The sequence below is a fragment of the Coccinella septempunctata genome, chromosome 7, assembly GCF_907165205.1.
Source record: "Coccinella septempunctata chromosome 7, icCocSept1.1, whole genome shotgun sequence".
Classification (NCBI taxonomy): domain Eukaryota; kingdom Metazoa; phylum Arthropoda; class Insecta; order Coleoptera; family Coccinellidae; genus Coccinella; species Coccinella septempunctata.
In genome coordinates this window covers 15769305-15790584 of record NC_058195.1, presented here as the reverse complement: position 1 = coordinate 15790584, position 21280 = coordinate 15769305, and the positions used below count along the sequence as shown (strand labels likewise).

General features: G+C 36.2%; 1 protein-coding gene across 1 annotated transcript in view; it reads left to right on the top strand.

Annotated features, from left to right (window-relative positions):
- LOC123316739 (lissencephaly-1 homolog) overlaps positions 1 to 14994 on the top strand; it is a 51250-nt gene extending 36256 nt beyond the window's left edge. The window contains exons 3-8 of the mRNA XM_044902956.1: positions 7139 to 7416; positions 9522 to 9748; positions 9812 to 9979; positions 12557 to 12810; positions 13274 to 13470; positions 13528 to 14994. Of these exons, the coding sequence (XP_044758891.1) occupies positions 7139 to 7416; positions 9522 to 9748; positions 9812 to 9979; positions 12557 to 12810; positions 13274 to 13470; positions 13528 to 13601 (1198 nt within the window). The 3' untranslated portion in view covers positions 13602 to 14994. The remainder of the gene's footprint in view (positions 1 to 7138; positions 7417 to 9521; positions 9749 to 9811; positions 9980 to 12556; positions 12811 to 13273; positions 13471 to 13527) is intronic.
- Positions 14995 to 21280: the final 6286 nt, after the last annotated feature.

The window sequence follows — 21280 nt, the reverse complement described above, 5'->3', positions numbered from 1 at the left end:
GTTTATATTTCATATTATTACAATGTTCGTACGAGTGAATTCTTACTGTTATTTAAGCTTCTGAAGGTTGTGCTATTTCTTCATCATTCATTCCCAATTCTATTGCGCTTTGTTCCGAAGTTTGACAAAATGTGTTGTTCACATCTTCAATATAATGAATCCTAGCGAGACATTTTCATAAAGGATGCATTTCGATTGCATTCATGGGACCAATGAAAGGAGCAGTTGTAAAAACAGTACTCTTGTTTTATGCAGGATCTTGAGCTATTATATGTTTGTCAATCCATAATTAGCGTGGTTTCCCTGCTAAATAAATTGCTTCCTATTTTATTCGGTGATCGCATTAAATTCTGGTCACCGTTACGCTGGGTAGCAACATATATACATATACATACATTTATTGCTACCAACTCGAGGATGGTGCAAAATATATTTGGCAGAAGGTAATCAACGAATCCAAACCAATTGATAATTTACTAAAATGGGACAATAGAAAAATCTAGAATCAATCGCTGCTTTTGATTGGTGTTCATCTGCTTGTGATAACTCTAGTAGGATTCATACAAAAATGAAATTGAAAGATATAAATGAATGTCTTCACACCGGCAAAAGCAGAATTATTTGTTCCACGCAGAATCCTGCGACGATTGATGCATTCGAATCAGTGTGGTTTGCCTGTGAAATTATTTGCTATATAGTATGTATATATGAATATATGATTTCGTGAACGTGATTCATCATAATCATTTCCATATCAGGTATCAACATGATATACAAGTGGAGGAAAAAAGAAATTTTTAAAAATAAGAAAAACTCCAAGGCTATAACAGTTGTAAAATATAATGTATTCTGTCTCATGCAGGATCTTGAGCTGATTTATGTTTTCAATCTATAATTGGTGTGGTTCCCCTGCTAAATAATTTGCTACCTATTTTATTCGATGATCGCAATAAATTTGTGTCACCGTTACGCTCGGTAGCAACAATAATTTAATGAATATTTTATAGTTACATTTGTTGTTACCACCCCAAGAATGGTGCAAAATATAACAATAAGATAAAAAATGACCATAGCAAGATCTAGAGCCAATCACTGCTTGAGATAAGTAATTGGTGTGATACCCTTGCGAAAGTATAAGCTATATCCATTGAAAAAGTTGTTATCTGCTTGTGACAACGCTCGTTGGATTTATCCACAAATGATATTGAAAGATAGGGATGAATGTCTTCATACCGACATTAAAAAAGTTATGTCCCTCTGTAACACTTGTAAAATTAAAATGTACGCTGTTTTATGCAGGATCTTGAGCTAATTCATGGTTTTCAATTCATAATTAGTGTGGTTCCCCTGCTAAATAATTTGCTACCTATTTTATTCGGTGATCGCAATAAATTTGTGTCACCGTTACGTTCGGTAGCAACAATAATTTAATAAATATTTTATAGTTACATTTGTTGTTACCACCTCAAGAATGGTGCAAAATATAATAATAAGATAAAAAATGACCATAGCAAGCTCTAGAGCCAATCACTGCTTGAGATAAGTTAAATTGGTGTGATACCCTTGCGCAAGTAAACGCTATATCCATTGAAGAAGTTGTTATCTGCTTCTGACAACTCTCGTTGGATTTATCCACAAATGAGATTGAAAGATAGAGATGAATGTCTTCATACCGACATTAAAAAAGTTATGTCCCTCTGTAACACTTGTAAAATTAAAATGTACGCTGTTTTATGCAGGATCTTGAGCTAATTTATGGTTTTCAATGCATAATTAGTGTGGTTTCCCTGCTAAATAATTTGCTACCTATTTTATTCGGTGGTCGCATTACATTTGTGTCACCGTTACGCTGGGTAGCAACAAAATATCAATGAAGATTGCATAGTCGCATTTATTGCTACCAACTCGGGAATGGTGCAAAATAATGAAATACAAAATGACCATAGCAAGATCTAGAGCCAATCACTGCTTGAGATAAGTTATTGGTGTGATACCCTTGCGAAAGTAAACGCTATATCCATTGAAAAAGTTGTCATCTGCTTGTGACAACTCTCGTTGGATTCATCCACAAATGAGATTGATGAAAGATAGAGATGAATGTCATGACATTAAAAAAGTTATGTCCATCTCAGGATCTTAAGCTGATTGATGCATTTAATGTCGAATTATTTTGCTATCTATGATTCCGTGAACCTGATTCATCGTTATCAGTTCCTCATCAGGTACCAATACTAAATATTGACGACTGTAATAGTTCATATGCAGTTAAGTTGTAAGATTAAAAATAGGAAAATTCAGAGGCTGTAACACTTGTAAAATTAAAATGTACTCTGTCTTATGCAGGACCTTGAGCTAATTTATGGTTTTCAATGCATAATTAGTGTGGTTTCCCTGCTAAATAATTTGCTACCTATTTTATTCGGTGGTCGCAATACATTTGTGTCACCGTTACGCTGGGTAGCAACAGAATATCAATGAAGATTGTATAGTTACATTTATTGCTACCAACTCGGGAATGGTGCAAAATATAATAATGAAACACAAAATGACCATAGCAAGATCTAGAGCCAATTACTGCTTGAGATAAGTTATTGGTGTGATACCCTTGCAAAAGTAAACGCTATAGCCATTGAAAATGTTGTTATCTCCTCGTGACAACTCTCGTTGGATTTAGCCACAAATGAGATTGAAAGATACAGATTAATGCCTTCACAATGACATTAGAAACGTTATGTCCCTCGCAGGATCTTGAGCTGATTAGAACTTTTAATTTTGAATCAGTGTGGTTTCCTTGTCGAATTATTTTCTATCTATGATTCCGTGAACCTGTGAAATACCTTGTAAAATTACAATTTTTTGAGAATTAGAAAATTCCAAGGCTGTAACACTTCTAAAATTAAAATGTACTCTGTCTTATGCAGGATCTTGTGCTAATTTATGGTTTTCAATGCATAATTAGTGTGGTTTCCCTGCTAAATAATTTGCTACCTATTTTATTCGGTGGTCGCAATACATTAGGGTCACCGTTACGCTGGGTAGCAACAAAATATCAATGAAGAATTCATAGTTACATTAATTATTGATACCAACTCGGGAATGGTGCAAAATATAATATTAAAATACAAAATGACCATAGCAAGATCTAGAGCCAATCACTGATTGAGATAAGTTATTGGTGTGATACCCTTGCTAAAGTAAACGTTATATCCTTTGAAAAAGTAGCCATCTGCTTGTGACAACTCTAGTTGGATTTAGTCACAAATGAGATTGAAAGATAGAGATTTATGTCTTCACACCGACGACATCAGTGTGGTTTCCCTGTCGAATTATTTGCTTCCTTTTTCACAATGGTTATGGTCATTCTTAGAAATGATAGCAACAATAAAACATAATTTTTTTATCTACTCTGATACCAAGAAAGGATGATGATCTTAAAGCATTAATGAAAATCAATGATATTTCATATTACTAATACTTAAAATGCCTCATCACTGCAATTATTTGATCCTTTTTCGAGATGGTTGTTCTTATAAAGGATTAACAAATATAAAATAAGAACATCATTTCCTAGAAGAAAGGAGGCAGATGGTTAATTAATAAAAATGATTTACATTCAGTTAAATATTGACCTGTGATGTTTTCTATACCTACCAAAAATGTTGATGATATAATTTTTGCTCAATTATCTGCTGGCTTTTGAATCAAGTATTTGGTGACTATGCATGAGTTGAATCGGCAGTTTAGACTCAACTGAATGAACCTCGCTGTACACGACATTTCCACTAGCATTTTATTTAGGAATTCTGTAATGAAGGACCATTACATATGTCATTTGAAGTGAGGGCTTCAGTTGACAGTTGTTCGATTGCAAGGCTGTCAACATAGCCGTCAACTCGAAACTAATTTATATTATCTCATTTTTCTTTTCTTTTGTGTGCCTTGCTGATACTGTAACAGCATATCCGGATTAGTTTAGCGTTTTTTTCGCCATCTGGTCGCTATATCATAACATTAGCATGCAAATCAGGCTGATGTAATGGACAAACAAACTGATTCATAAGGCCAAACATGTGGTCATCTGAGGTATCGCGGACGGAAAAAAACTCCGCTTGGATAAGTTGCCTTGTGCCCACGCCAAAACAGGTAACTTGCTCTTCTACCGTTCCGTCATTATGCGAATGACGACCGCGTCACGATGGCTACTTGTTCGAATCGTCTTGGCGACATTGAAAAGGTTTCGCGAATCGAAGAAGATTAAAAATAGCGTTTTAGTGTCGATCATTGGGGTCATGTTTTGGAGTTTCTTACGGATTCAGTTGTCGCCAAAGCGTATTTGAATTATCGGACGAAACCTGTCAAAGTCGTCTTATGGTCAGATCGATATCTTGGCTCACTTCTATCAGATTCCCGGAATTAACGTTATGAAGGTTCGTTCAGAATTTGAGCGCCATCTGGCGGTTTGTTTCTAGCGTACAGTCTTTTATTTATTTTATGGTGATACTTTTCGACTATGTACCTATTACTCCATTCACGTTTATTTTAGCACTCGGTTGGCCATGGAAATCTGACACATTTCACTCTGTATAGTACGAAAATGTGGGGTTATGAGTTATGACGCTTGTCAAAACATTTTTGGGTTTTAAATCAACGCTATGTTGCCCGTTCTACGTAAAAGTTTCTGTTATTACTTATTTTATCACAATCTCGAATCTCTTCGGAAAATATGTGACGAACATAATTGATGTACATACAAACTGATTGAAGGCACACCAAATCCAGTTATTTGCATGGAAAATACTAGAGATCAGTATATCATAATAAGGACTAGCTTGAGGAGAGTTAATGTTCGTTATCTTCTTTGGCTGAAGTTTGAATAAGTTACATCAGTTGTAGATTTCAAAAATATTAACCCGAAGATGAAATGCATATGATGCAGTGGTTGGGAATGGGTATCTCCCGAAGGAAATAACAGATAATTACAAGAATGTTGAATTCTTCAACAAAAATCATCTTGCATCAATATAAGTAAAAGGAATTAAAGGACGTTTAAAGTCCAGATGAACTTCACCTTTGAACAAAAATTTCACATGAATAAACAATTAACCGTATTTGTGGCTGTTCATCTTAATACATTGATATAATAATTAGGTATTTATTGGTACCTTAACCCTTTCAGTTCTAGTGGTTTCACTATGAAACCACCTCTAATAATACATATTCCATGCGTCCCTATGGTTACATCTCAAAACAGCTGAAAAAAAAGCTGCAACAGTGGTAAGTCAAAGGCTTTCTCTCGGTTTGTGTTGCAATAGTTCTGCAAAATGGCGCTGTACAGCGTGTAAAGTTGGTCTTTGCTTAGGTGACAAAAAAAAACCGTTTTCTTGCCTTCCACAAGAAATAATAATATTACTGGTATTATTAGTTGAGTCTTGGTGGTTACATGTAGAAACCACCCTTAAAAAAATGCAAATAGATATTCAATGAAATATATTGAATTTCATGTATTCTCGACCTCAAAATATGAGTTTATTTTGAATGAATTTTTTTAATTTGGGCCTGAAAGGGTTAAGACATTTACAATGTATAGAACAAGTCAAATGAAAAATGGAAAAATCAATCTTAGGAAACTTATTCTACGATGACATTCATCGAAAATCCTGTAGTAAACTTTTCACATTAATTCACTCAAACATAAATTTCTCAAATGCTACCACTTTTTTGGGTCTCCCAATAGAAGGAAATTTTTTGTCATCCTCTTCATTCACAATCTTTCTGATTGTGGAAATATTCAGTTGAAATATAAGTCGTTTAGATTCAGATGAAACATTAGATAAATTCTCCTACATTGAATATGTTCGCTACCGTCTGACGTATTGTGGATTTTAGAATATCAGGGTATAACTATTTGAATGAGCGGACCTGAATTCTAAATGGCACTTCCTGAAACCCTGTCTCTTTTTTCACTCACTTTCCGGCATTTTCGTTATAAAAATTGATATAAGTTGTAGCAACGGCGTTATGACATTAACAACATTTCATGAGTGCCAACCCTACTCCGTTCTAGTTATAAAAACTTGAGAAAATTATTTCATCGCCAACCGACTGCTAAAAAAAATGTGAATGGACTTTAGTTACTTAAGTCGTTTGCACTGACTTATTAAGGCAGGCTTAATAAGTCATACTTATTACAGTGATATAAAGTGCTATAAAAATAAGAAGGTCTTTGAGATAAGCCTGCCTTGAATAAGTCGATGTAAACGGACACGAGTATGCCTACTCCTGCATCAGTGCAGTCCTGCATTTATCGTGGGTACGCAGATTTATTTTTATCTTCTTCACCACCAAACTACTCAATTTCGGATATGTTCTTGCAAGTTGTTCACAAACAGCCTCGTGTGATAAACTTTTCACCGAATCTAGCAAGAAGCAACAAATTCCTTAAGCTGATTTCTGACCATTTCGCTCACGAAAAAAATAACTGTAGAAGAAACGATGAAACCACTTAAACTGCCTACCGGGCCTCTGCCTACCCTGCGTTCAGTTTTTGGTGCTTAGTATTTTATTGTCTGTGACTGAAACTATTGAATATTCGTAAAAAAAAACATTAAATAAGAGGCGAATCAAATTTTTATCGTTATCTGAATAAAATTTCAGATTAGTCTTATGGTATTTAAGCTCCATCGATATGTGGATGGAGGGCCGGCAGAGGGTACCTGAACGAGCGGTCGCTAGGGAAGACTATAGGCTAAGCAGCGCTTCAATATTCGTATAGTAAAGTTTTAGATGAGTATTTTGACTACAGACTGAATAGATGATGAGGAATTTGAATTGAAACAGGTCATTTAAAAAGGATCTTCATAATTCATATATTATATACCTGATTTTTTAGATGTTTATAAAATTGACTGAGAGCTATGTTTATAATGTTTAGAATTTTTATACATTACGTGCTTTGGAAATTCGATTTTGGTGATGTCACGCAAGTGAGAATTTTCTTCTTCGCAGTCCAAGATTTTTTGGGTCGGCACTGCCGTCTCTGCCGCCACTGTCCTTCATTAACTCAACTCCTTTTTCGGTCACTCCATCCTAAATTGACATTCTTCTGGAACGGTCATTGAAACTAAGGTTTTTTTTGCAGTAACAAAGCCATCGCTGACTACCTAAGCACTCAGGGCTTCAGGGACTCTCTCGAAGCCTTCAAGAAGGAGGCCGACATGCCGGGAGATGTGGGCGTTAAATTCGGCGGACTCCTCGAGAAGAAATGGACGTCCGTCATCAGGTTGCAGAAGAAGGTGATGGAGCTCGAGTCCAAGCTGAACGAGGCCGAGAAGGAATATATACAAGGCGCACCCACGAGGAACAAGAGAAACCCCGCGGAATGGATTCCGAGACCTCCGGAAAAGTTCAGTTTGACAGGTAAGGATGTGTACCTTCAACCTAGTCTTTTTGCGGAAATAGAAGTGCAGTAGTAGTTGTGGAGCCCAAGAGGGAAATTCGGGATTTACTCGAGCCTGTCAGATTAATAGGATTAATAGGGGAGATACCGTGGACCTTTTAGAGTACCTCAAACAAAAATTACACCTGTATGTATATGTCGTTAATAACATGTTGAAAAGAGTACAGGGTATCACAAATTGCTTGATTTTGGCTGCTTCTGGTACTTCTAGACTAGATAGAGGTATAAATGTTGAAAGGAGTCCTGGGCTAGATTTTCGTGAAAAGTCCATAACTGAAAACCGTTTCACTATATCTTCATTTGTCTTGAAGATATGACCAAATTTTGATATTTTGTCGATTTCGAAAATGTGCCGTATCTTCTTTATTACGAAAATATCTTAAAACGATACCATATTCTACTTTTTCTTATCTGTTGTACTAAGGCTAAAAAAAAAAACAACATCGTTATTTTAAGTACGAATGCATTCTTGTTTTGGATGATACGAATTGAAACTTTCCGTTCATATAATTTCATTTGTTAGCAACACCTATAACTTCATTAAAATGATGTAATTCATGTTACACTCAATTGTAATAAATATCGAACAGAATTTCTATGATAAATTTTAGTAAAACTTATGAAAAGTTCTCAAATTTAGTTCCATTATTCTGTAAACAAATTCTACTTCTTTTTGTAACAGAATTCACCGAATTTAACAGCATAACTGGGGAAATGTCTCATATGGCGTTCCTGACTCTGCTCTAAATCAGCCCTATTAATGACTGGAGGCTAGAATTTTTTTTTTTTAATATATACCCACACGAAGAAATCTGAAGGATTGACTGGAGGTCTGGTGATCTTGCAGGCCAGGCAGACCATGCGTTCCCATCCACTTATTTTCGAATAAACTATTCAATTTGATTTTAGTTCGTTGCGAATTATGGGCAGGTGCGCCATCCTGCTGATAAGAAACCAACCTCAATATACTCCTCAATAAAATTCTCTGAAATATTCAAATAAGCCAAATTTTCTTCATATATTTTAGGTCCCAGAAATCCTCCGTTCACAATTGCAATGCATACATTGAATCTAAACTGTTCTTGCCTGTTTATTTGTCTACTTTTGTCTTTTGCTTTGACCAAAGTGTTATGTTTATTGAATAGCCCATCACTATTGATCCCCACTTCATCTATTTAAGCTTACATGAACGGAGTGTTTCAATTCTTATCATAGAGATGGAGATTTATTGGTAGTGGACAATTTTGTGGTCAATGGTTTCATAGAATTCTATCAAAAATGTTAATTTTATTAAACTGGTGATTTTGCCTTGAGTAAGAAAGTAATATATCTACATATATATATATATTTTTTTTTTGAAAAGCTAATTTTTTTTTAGATGATATGAGGCAAAAAAAAGAATGCATTCGTATTTAAAATAACGTTTTTGTTGTTTTTTTCCACTCTTTGTACAAGAGATAAAAAAAAACTTGAATGAGGTATCGTATTTTCAATGAAAAAGTGCCTCTAGAAAGTTTTTACCGTTTTCAGATATTTTCGAAAATAAAGAAGTTACGGCACATTTTCGAAATCGACAAAATATCAAAATTTGGTCATATCTTCAAGACAAATGAAGATATCGTGAAACGGTTTTCAGTAATGAACTTTTCACGAAAATTTTACCTATCTAGTCTGGAAGTACCAGAAACAGACAAAATCAAGCAATTTATATTGAAGCTAATGTTTCGAGAATAACGGAAAAATATAATCTGACACTTTCATTAAGACGAAATATCAAAAATAGGAAATAAAGATCACAAAATTAGTTTCACCCTCATTACTCTCTAGCAATAAAATTTTAAGTGTATGTAAGATTGCTTCAGACAAAAGTTGTATAGAATTTTATTATCCACAACTTCCATAATGAATTCAAGTACCACTAAAAGTTAGGGGTGTTACAGTATTATGAGAATGGCTAGAAGAAGTTTCCGAAGAAACGTCATATATTGCTTACAGGCGAAGGCAAATTTATGCAAGTTTTGCAAGTTAGATATATTGATGTTTATTTTGCGATTTCTGATTCCAGGTCACAGGGCCCCGGTAACCAGGGTCATATTCCACCCCGTGTTCAGCGTGATGGTTTCGGCCAGCGAGGACGCTACGATGAAAGTTTGGGATTTCGAAACGGGCGAATACGAGAGAACACTGAAAGGTCATACGGATTCCATACAGGACATTTGCTTCGACTCCACCGGTAAACTGCTGGTGTCTTGCAGCGCGGATATGACCATCAAACTGTGGGAATTTCAACAGGTGAGCCGTCTTCATTTTCGACACCCCCTTGTCGAGACTAATGTTTTCGTCTTGTCGTTTCAGAATTACGAATGTATAAGAACTATGCTGGGGCACGACCACAACGTATCAAGTATAGCGTTCATGCCGGGAAACGATTACGTAGTATCGTCCAGTAGGGATAAAACTATAAAAATGTGGGAGGTTCTGACCGGTTACTGCGTGAAGACTTACGTCGGACATAGAGATTGGGTAAGTGAAAAAGTAATACTCCGGAGATGCCGGAAGTCCAAACTATATGGACCGCCAATTGGTTCAAATATAATGTTGAGTGTTTTTTTTAACAGAAGGTATGTTAAAAGTAGAGAATAAAAATTGTTACACTGAATTCGTAGTGCTTGTGACATTGTTCTCTAACATTCATTCATTCATTCATTGCTGTATCCCGTTACCGGGAATAAATCTACAACAACCGAATAGTCTTGCTTACTATTCGATTCAATTCAGTGTACAGGGTGGGTAAAATTCGTTGTCTACTGAACACATTCTCCAGCTCTTTTTTCTTGACTAATCCAAAACTGAAAACACGTCTAGTCTAACGTTCACGAATTTTGAGTTATGAACGAAAATTGAGAAATTGTCATTTCCAATAAAGCTAACTAACTCGCTTATTTGAACTAGTTTTCGAAATCTGTTGTTACATTCTAAATGCACTTTTTTATGAAGAATTCGAATATGATATTTTTAAATTTTTTTATCCAGTCATTTTCGAGATACGACAGGGATTTCTGATTTTTCAAATGTAAACTATAGTTGAAAATTCCTCCATCTTACTGCAAATTTTTTTCTGATTTCAAAAATGTATCATATGTCGCTATTCACATGAATATAACATGAGAAAAAAATTCAATACTTTCTCCCTCTTTTCGATTCACTGTTGAATTTTCAGTAGGCTGGCGTAACCATAGCGTTGAAAATGCGTTATATTTTGTGAACTCCTCGTAATTCTATGTGAAGTCAACCTTCTGTGATAGGAATCACCGACAGTCGAATAATTAATTCTTTTATATATTGATATCGAGATCGATACCCTTAGGAGAGTAAAAGACTTTCATCTGATTATTAAAGAAAAAAATTTATTCAATTATCGGTTTTTCTATTTATGAAAGTAACTTAAAGAGTCGGTAATATAAAAAAAACGATAATAAACTATAATTAAAATTTTTACAAAAAGTAAGACGATGAAAAGTAGGTTCAACTATCAACGATAGTGTTCGATTTGTGAACCATCGTTAGATAAGCTGTAATGAAGGGGTATTTTTCGGGCGAAAAAACGCCCTCATTTTAGAATAATCTTTGAGTTTCATTATAAGTAATTTTATTTTGAATTAATTTTGAGAGAAATATTTTTAATTTCCAATTCAGGATTCCGACATCGGTCAGATGTCACTCACTTCCATTTAATCGCTGAAATTGAGTTTACGTTACACCCGCCGGTGCCGTATTAATTGCTTGCACTATTGAGAATTTATCATTTTTTTAAAATTTCTCTACTGTGGGGAATTTTAGAGTGTTGATTAGTTTATTTTGTTTTTTTTACTGTTCCGCTGTGAGTGCATTAGAACCCAGAGGTGAGACAACTCTCCGTTTTTTATATTGTTGGAACTTCAGCCTCCATCTTCTCCCTTCCTATGCCACAGTTTAAGTTCCACCTCTACTGTCAATAAAGTACCCTGCTGGTGTGGATACCCAGGGGGTACAGAAGGCACTTTAGGGTGGCTACCCTTCCTTGAGTTTTCCCGTTCGTTCCCGTGTTCACCCCTACGGTTAGTGAAGCACTCTGCTGGTGTGGATACCCGGGGAGTGCCGAACGCACCTAAGGTTGAGCCGTCGTGAATCTGTGCCGTCGCATTCCATCCCCTAACCTGGCTGAGGTCCAATACTTGTCCGTTAAGTGTGCGTCTTAGATTCTGGCTGGCGAACGCGTCCGTAAACCCCATATCGCGTTGAGATCGGATCCCCTGTTTCATTTCGTCCGTTTTGCCCTGTAAATTCACTGATGTCGAGTCTTTCACTGTACGAATTTTATAATAGTGCCATTTGTGTTTCCTTGTAAGGTAGGTTTGCTATTTTTCCTTACAAGAATAGCTGGCGCTCGAGTACCCCGAGAAAAAGCCATTTACAAAGCATGCCAAACTAACACTACATATGGCGTTGCCGACGTGAATACTGGTGACTTTTCTCAGGGCGTTTTCCGTTCTGTTTCTAAATTGTTCATAATTTTGAATTCTTGTTTCTATGGTAATGCCAGCCTACTTATAATTGAGCAGGTAAAAGTATTAAATTTTTTCTCGTGTAATATTCATGTGAATAGCGTCATGTGATACATGATACAATTTCTCAATTTTTGTTCTTGACTCAAAATCTATGGATGTTAGGCTGGGTCTGTTTTCAGATTTGGAATAGTCAGGAAAAAAGAGCTCGAGAATGTGTCGTCCGTTTTTTTCTATCTGCTATAGTTCTCGAGATCCCTTCAGTAGACGACGAATTTTGCCACCCTGTACTGATCTAATAACTTACGTGTTTTCAAGGAGTCGAAGTTTAATAAACAAATACGTACTTGAAATTCCATGGAATCGCATTGGATTTTATGCGAGGGCTAATAACTCCGCCATCTTGAATATTTTATATGGGCGATTTTTGATCGAATGTTTTGTTTTGATTAATCCTACCTTCTTCTGTCAAAGAAGACTCTCTTCTAAAAAAACACCATAAAAGTAAACTGTTTTGGTGATAACTATTTGTTTAATAATATGTCCTTTATGATAGATAAGGATGGTCAGACCCTCTCCAGATGGCTCGTTACTTGCGAGCTGCTCTCACGATCAGACCATAAGGGTCTGGGCGGTGTCTTCGAAAGAATGCAGAACCGAACTAAGGGCTCACGAACACGTGATCGAATGCATCGCATGGGCGCCGGAGCTGTGCGCTGGTGCCATCATAGAGGCCGTCGGCGTGGATAACAAGAAAGGGGCCGCTATGGGACCTTTCCTCGCTTCTGGATCCAGAGATAAATCTATTAGGTGAGAAAGAAACCTGAAGATGGGTATGATGAACTACTTTTTGATAGAAGTGGCAACAACGCATCACCAAAACAATGCGGCGTTGCCACTATTTGCGATATTCAGGAACTAATAACATTGTTCGGTTATTGAGGAAAGGAAGGACTATTCAATGGTTAATTTCTGGTGAACCTGAGGATTATTAAATTTCGTTTGTTCATTTTTCATTCATTAGAAAATTGATAGGATTGCCTCAATGACTCATTATTAACGTTGAATGTATTTTGAAATTAGCCTAATATGGGAAAATTAAAAGTGTGATGAGTGCAATCTTCAAAACTCACCTCGTAAAATCCACATAATTAAAGAAAAAGAATTCATTTAGCTGGAATCATTGCTCATAATAACAATTCCTCGTTTTCACAACTATTCACGTTATATTTTGAAAAAAAAAATAGATGTTGAACCATTTTTTTTTCAACAGGATATGGGATGTGGGTGCAGGCTGCGCACTGTTCACCCTCATAGGCCATGATAACTGGGTCAGGGGAGTTGTTTTCCACCCAGGCGGCAAATACTTATTATCAGCCAGTGATGATAAAACTATTCGGATTTGGGACTTGAAAAATAAGCGCTGCACGAAAAGTCTCGATGCTCACAAACACTTCTGCACATCTTTAGGTACGTGTATATTCATGCTTCAACTTGACTCATTCTCACTAACATTGGACTTTGCAGATTTCCACAGATCCCATCCATTCGTCATTTCCGGAAGCGTGGATCAAACAGTAAAAGTGTGGGAATGTCGTTAAATGGATTGAGGAACGGCCTGCTCCGATGTCCATTGGAAATTGACATAGTCAATATTGTGTATAGTTATACTCTTTGCTTTCGATGAATACTGGTTACCTGCGAATATAAGAAAAACCGAAAAATATTCGATATTCGCTGAATGTAATTAAATGTTTGTGGAGCAAAAAGGATACTACAATACATTAAAGCTATTAAAGTATTGAAATGTTTATTTATCAGGTAATTTAAAACTCCTTAGTTTTAGTTTGAAATCAAAATGAAATATTATATTATTTTTTTGCCCCCAACTCGATTTATGCCGTAGGTTTTGTTTTCTTGTTCATGTGATATTTTTTTTTAAATGATAGAACTTTTGAGGCAGAATCTTATAATAGTAGTCACCGTTGCTTCGGACATATTTACTATCACAATTGCTGCAATCTATTTTGAAATTATCTATCACAGAACGCTAATTTTACCTTGTACTGAATAAATGAAAATGTTTTATTTCTTCTTATTTCATCTTAAAAGTTTTTGAGAACATTTGAGTGATTCTGGGCGATGTGGTGTACCTATTACTCAAACTTTTTGCGAGTTTTGCAGGATTTTTAAATGTTTTATTGAAATTTTCATCCGGAATGATGGGCTGAATCTTGAAAGCTCGATATTTTTATTAATGTGATATTTTCAGATTTATTTTTCACATATAGAAAAGTTTTATACTTGATGAAAAGTAATATGTGAGTGAGAATAATTTCAACAAACTTGTTGATAATTTCAAAATATATAGGCTTACCTCTTAACATACGATTAGAAAAAACATTGTAGTTGATGCTTGTTGATATAAGGTAAGGTCATAATAAATCTCCTAATTTTTTTTTAATAGTAATGGAACTATAATGAAAAATATTTATTCTGAAATATATGCCAATTCAATTTATAATGGCTTATTATAGTTACAATTTTCATCCTCAATCCCTCATTAGAAATGGTATGTTGAATATTATGTTGATGAACATTTGGGAGTGCCAACTGTTTCAAATGTATGCTTTCTTAGAGTAATAAATCTCAAATTGGAACAGTACTCGGAGATTCACTAAATTGAGGTACTTGTCTTAGCTCTTTAAATGATATTTAGCATTCTGTTTGATTTTTTATGTGTTCTCTTCATATATTATTTGTTTAAATGGTCGATTTGAATATTTTGTCAGGATGTATAAGATTTGGTATAATTGTTATTTTTATTGTATAAATTGGGCTAAAAAATTGTATAAATGGCTTGCTTATATTATGCATGTGCACAATATAAAAATAACTTAAGTACTTGTGATGCATATTGTATTACCTAATTATTCTTCCGGATAAAATTGTGAATATGTTTTCTTCTGTATATAATGAATTCATTCCTCTACATATCATTGTTTAATTTCGATACCTTCCTGCGAAATATTCATAAATGCAAAGCAGCAGATTGCTTTCGTTGTCTTTCAATAATTCAGGAATATAAGATTCGTTCAGCTCAAGGTAAGTCTCTTTTGTAAGGTGACAAATCGAAATCGTCCAAGGTTAGGGTAGAAATTACGTCTCTTCATCCCTCTAGGACGGTCCATGGACAGACATAAACCTCAAAATGGATAGGTAATCAAAATGGATAGGTAATTTTAGGGATCTTGACTGAGTGAAATTCATTTATATCAATTTACATTCCTCTGGTGAAATTAATTATTGGTGGAAAAACTAATTTGGGGGGTAATGCGCTGGTCAATCCGAATGGAGAGAATTATTCAAAATTAAGGAAATTGCCTTATAAATCGCACAGTACTGGTTAATTTCAGAAAATGGTACAGATACATGGTTATGAGCTAAATTTTATGGTCCAAATGTGATTGAATTCTATAAAATTGATTCAGTCAAATTCTTGCAGTTTTCTGTATTAAAATCATGATACCCAATGTAGCTAAGGAATTTCTCGAGTCCAGCTCCAAGAGTTTCGGAGATAATATACCGTGTGGCCCACCCCAGACGCGGCGCTCATTTTGAGGAATAAATGAAGAGATTTTGAAAATCCTTTCTTGTGGTGTGTGTAGGGTGTTCAAAAGCACAATTCAAAGTCATTGTCATATATACAGGGTGTTCGAAAACAAAGATAGACCAAAGTTACAGTTTTTAAATGTAACACCCTGTATTTAAACTGAAAAATGGAATGGCAAGCTCGAATTATGATGAGTTTCTTCAGATCACTTTATACCTTAGAAGCACCCTTTACGAGATATTGGCGAAAAATTGAAAAAGAAGAGTTTTTTTAACACGTTGAGCGCCACGGCGTTCCGTAGGGACAGCTGTTTTGAAATTTATGACTACTAACAATTCGAAAAAAATTGAACAGGTATTGTTATGGTAAAGTGATATTGCACTTTTAGGGAAAATCTAACCAAAGGGATTATCTATATGATATAAGAGCAAAACAAAATATCGACACAAAAAATTTGGCCCCACAAGAAAATATATCGATATTTTGATGACGCTTAACGTGAATAGCAATTAATGAAGAAACTAGTTACGCCTGCGATACAGACAGTATTTTTTCGAGTAGACAAGTTGAGCGCCGCGTCTGGGGTGGGCCACCCACCCGGTATATTCGAGATTGTCCGTGCAGTGACTAATGGTCCTTTAGTGGGAAATTGGCTTGAATGACGTGACGGTCGAAAAGTGTGTAGGGGCTTGATTCTCGATTAACAGTCGTAAAAACTGAAGATGACTTGACTAACGGCCGGTTTCATAATCAAACCTAAAGTCGCTTTAATTTTAAAGCTTCCTTTAACCCTACTAAAAATGACACTAAAGGAAGCTTTAAGCTGTACGTAACGCTTGTGAAATATGAGAGGGCCGACTGATAGTCTTCAAAATGTCGTGGGGGCTTGACTGATGGTCAAAAAGTGTGAAGGGGGCTCAACTGATGGTCGTAAAAAGTGAAGGGGGCTTAACTGAAGATCGTTGTGTGAAGGCAAACTGGCAGTCGTCAAGTGTAGAGTGGGCTTGAGTGACTGCAGTAGAGCGGGATGATGGCTTTACTGTCGGTTGTGAAAAGTGAAGTGGACTTGACTCACTATGAATTTTTTCGTAGGTCAACTGTCGATACTCTTATCTCCCTGAAAAATCATCGTAGATCTAAATGCAATACGTATTCTAAAAGAGCAACTCTTTTAGTGACAACTTGAAATTTCAGACAAGTCGCAACCTCAGCGTTTATAGGCTCGGAACCAACCATAGGAATGTCTAATTCCTTAATCAGGGAACAAAACAATAGCTGGTTAAGGCAGATGGTCCTGGAATATTGGCGCAAACGTTCTGGACTGCGTCATTCACACAGGGCCATCTCAGTGCCTCCCAGTCCATACACCAGTCGATGGCTAGGATTTTCTAAAACAAACCTGAGATCCATAATGGCGATCTTCACAGGACATTGCACGCTCAAATCTCACAGCTCACTGACACAAGCTTAGTATCGTTAATGTACCATTCTACAGACTATACCTTGAGGGTTACGTCCTAATAGCACACAACGTCCATGGGACGTACAATTCATGCCCATTTAACGTCGGAACGTCCATGGACTTGATTTGTATGTCCTTTGGACGTCCGTTTCCGGACAGTTTTAGGACGACCACGATATATATCCATTGTTAGTCCGATTTATGTACAATGTCCGTATCGGATATCCATTGGATGACCGTGATGGACATAATACGGACTATATGACATATGTCCGTATCATATAGTTCCAAAATAGTCCCTGACCGACTTAATACAGGCAATGTCAAAAATATGTCCTTACTGGATATCCATTAGGTGTCCGTGATGAACATAGTACGGACCATATAACTTATACATATATATTACGTGGTCCGTATAACGTCCATGACGGACATCTATTGGATATCCGGTAGGGACATTTTTTGAATGTCCATACTGGATATTCACTAGGTGTCCGTAATGGACGTAATATGGACCAAATAACATGTATATATTACATGGTCCGTATAACGTCCATGACGGACACCTATTGGATATCCGGTAGGGACATTTTTTGAATGTCCATACTGGATATTCACTAGAAGTCCGTAAGCGACGTAATATGGACCAAATAACATGTATATATTACATGGTCCGTATAACGTCCATCACGGACACCTAGTGGATATCCGGTAGGGACATCTTTTGAATGTCCATACTGGATATTCACTAGAAGTCCGTAAGCGACGTAATATGGACCAAATAACATGTATATATTACATGGTCCGTATAACGTCCATCACGGACACCTAGTGGATATCCGGTAGGGACATCTTTTGAATGTCCATACCGGATATTCACTAGGAGTCCGTAATGGACGTTATATGGACCAAATTACATATACACATTACATGGTCCGTATAACGTCCATCACGGATACCTAGTGGATATCCGGTAGGGACATCTTTTGAATGTCCATACCGGATATTCACTAGGAGTCCGTAATATGGACCAAATAATACATACATGTATATCAATGAACACCAAAATTTAATATTATTTTTCACTAAACTCCATTTTTCCGCTTTGTAGTATATGAATATCTTATGAATATTATATTATGTATAACGTTATGATGAACGAAGACTAAATACTTGAGTAATTACTATTATAAAATAATCTATGTTTGAGTTTTAAGACTTTAGTTTTTATTATATGGTATTTCTGTATTAATCGACTACTATTCCATAAATCAATTAACAATATAATGAATATGTTCCTACAAGTAGGTATATCGTATAGTCTCGGTAGCTAGGACTGTTGCAGCGAAGACTCAGTAATGCGATGTCCCCACGTACTCGCGAGTTCGAATCCGGGCCAAGTGTAAAAACTTTCTAGTAAGTATGGATGGAAATGAGAACAACACAGAAAACACCATCTGCGTCTGAGTGTAAGACATTGGGTTCTAGAACATTAAAATTCTAATAGATAGGATAGCCAACGTCGTGGTAAATTTTTGTACCGTTGAGATAGCTAATGATGGTCCCAACGGGATATCCATTGGACGTCCGCGATGGACGTCCGAATTCGGTTCAAAGTTGTGACATTTGTGCGTCCCTCGGATGTCCATAGAACGTCCATTGTACCAGAAATGGACGTCCCATGGATGTCCGTAATGTCCGAAGAGGACGTCCTATGGATGTCCATAGGACTACTTTGTGCTATTAGGGAACGATTGAGCACATCCTCTGTGACTGCCGGCGGCAGATAGGGTCAGACTTGGAGCCTTTGGCTCTCTTAGGTGAATCTAGAGGAACACAAGAATCACTACCCCTATTACATCATCTCCTTCCTCAATATGATCGGACTACAGAGGGAGAGGTTTAGCTCTCTGAGCATGTTTGTGCGCCACAATAAACCTCTTTGGTCGCGGTGGCAGGTTTGGTTTTGTTCTCCCAGAAAAATCATCGCAGATCTGAATGTAATACATATTTTGAAAGAGACACTCTTCTAGTAATAAATCTCGAAATTTCATCGAGTTTGGTGCAGTGGTGGTTCCAGGAATGATGTTGGTGTGGGGGCATAATTTTATATATTCTCTGAGGTGTTTGATCATATAAAATGAAAAGGTATATTCGAAATTAAGAGTAAAATTGATGGGATGAGGCCAGAAGAAAGGACAATCAATTCGATACCATGCCGACGTTTCGGTTTATTTAAAACCTTCCTCAGGGCTCTGGAAGAGCGATACAAAATTCACATCAATTGAGGAGCTATTATTGTTTTGTCTTGAGTTGAACAATGACAACATAATATGATACAAACTAACAAGAGTCACAACATTTCAGTTAATAACAACAACTATGAAAATAGAAGGCAGATTTGTGCGATGTCTGAGGGTGTGAGAGTACAATTGACAAAAAAAGAAATAACCATTAAATAAACACATAAACAAAACACCTTTGAACATGAAATCACTTACAATATCAACTCGGTCCTTTGTCAACTTTAAATAAAAATTCTAATAAATCAAGCAATTCAGAAACTGAGCGATACATTTATTTCTTCGTATATAAACAAAAAGAATTAACATGTCAAGCGTAATATGAACCATCCGTCCAGGTGTCAACCGAAAACACAGATACTTAACATGATATGAAACAAGGAGCAAGGACAAAAATGGTCATCGAAATAGAAATGATTTACCTTTTTATTCTCTTCATTTCCTTTATCAAACCATAATATGCGGTGTTTAGTTGCTCTATATCAGTCCTCTTATTTATGGCGTTGGGTTCCTGGACAATAGAGATCATTTCGTGAATTAATCTCTTTTTTAAAATACTCTGCTGTCCAAGAACCGTCACATTATCAAAGTCAAAGGTATGTAACTCTTTAAGGGAGTGTTCTGCTAAGGCAGTATTGTTATCTTTCTTTTTTACCGGGTTGTGGATATTGATACTATCTCTTCGATGTTCGGATAGCCTTGTTTCAAGATATCTACCAGTCTGTCCGATATAAGAGCTCACACAGTCTTGGCAGTTTATCTTATAGGTAACATTCGAAAGTAGTAATTTGGGTGTAGTAGATTTTAACTTCGAAAAAAATTTCTTTAACGTATTGGAGGGTTTGTATGTGACACTGACACCTGTCGATCCAAGCACCGATTTGACTCTCTCAGATAGACCTCTAATATATGGTATCACGAAAAATCTTTTAGTGCTGTTATTGTCGCAATTATTCGCTGTTCCGCGATCATTATCATTATATAGAACTCTTTTGACAATCGTTAAAGGATAGTTGTTCTTCAATAGGTAGGTTTTAATTTTCTCCAAATTCCCACGATGAAACATCTCGTCAGACAAAGAAATAGCCCTGTATTTGAGATTCTTAATAATGTTGATCTTATGTGACAAAGGGTGAAATGAATTAAAATTAAGAAATCCCTCGGAAAACGAAGGTTTATGGTACCAGTCTGTTTTAATGACATTGTCTGATCTTATAACTTATATGTCTAAAAATGGTAGTTTGTTATCCACTTCCACTTCAACAGTGAACTGTAATCGTGGATGAAAAGAGTTGAAAGTACTCAACATAACATCTACTCCATCCGATGGAATGGATGCAAAAATGTCGTCAACATATCTACGAAATAGAGGAACTCTGAAAGGTACCCTATTGAGAGCAAACGTCTGTAATTTGGCCATAACAATGTCAGAAACTATTGGGGCCAAACAATTACCCATCCCCAAACCAAATATCTGTCTGTAGTATTCACCATCAAAAACGAAGAAACTGTTATCAACACAATACCTAAACAACTCTAAGAATTCAGTAGGTGGGAGTGTAGTGTGTGGTTGAATCTTTTCATATTCTGTTCGAATGATATCGCATGCAAGTTCAACTGGTATGTTCGTGAAAAGCGAAGTGGCATCTAAAGAAACAAGTATGTAATTATCCGGTAATGTGACATTTTTAACACTGTCAACGAACTGAAAAGAATTCTGTACAAACTTGTCATTACGTTCGAAAACATGAGTCAGAAGTCGAGCCAAAAATTTGCTCAGGTTGTACAGGGGACTTCCCACATAGCTTACTATCGGTCTAAGAGGGACCTCATCCTTGTGAATTTTCGGCAAAAAATACACCTTTGGACAGACACCACTTGAACAACACAAATATCTCCTAG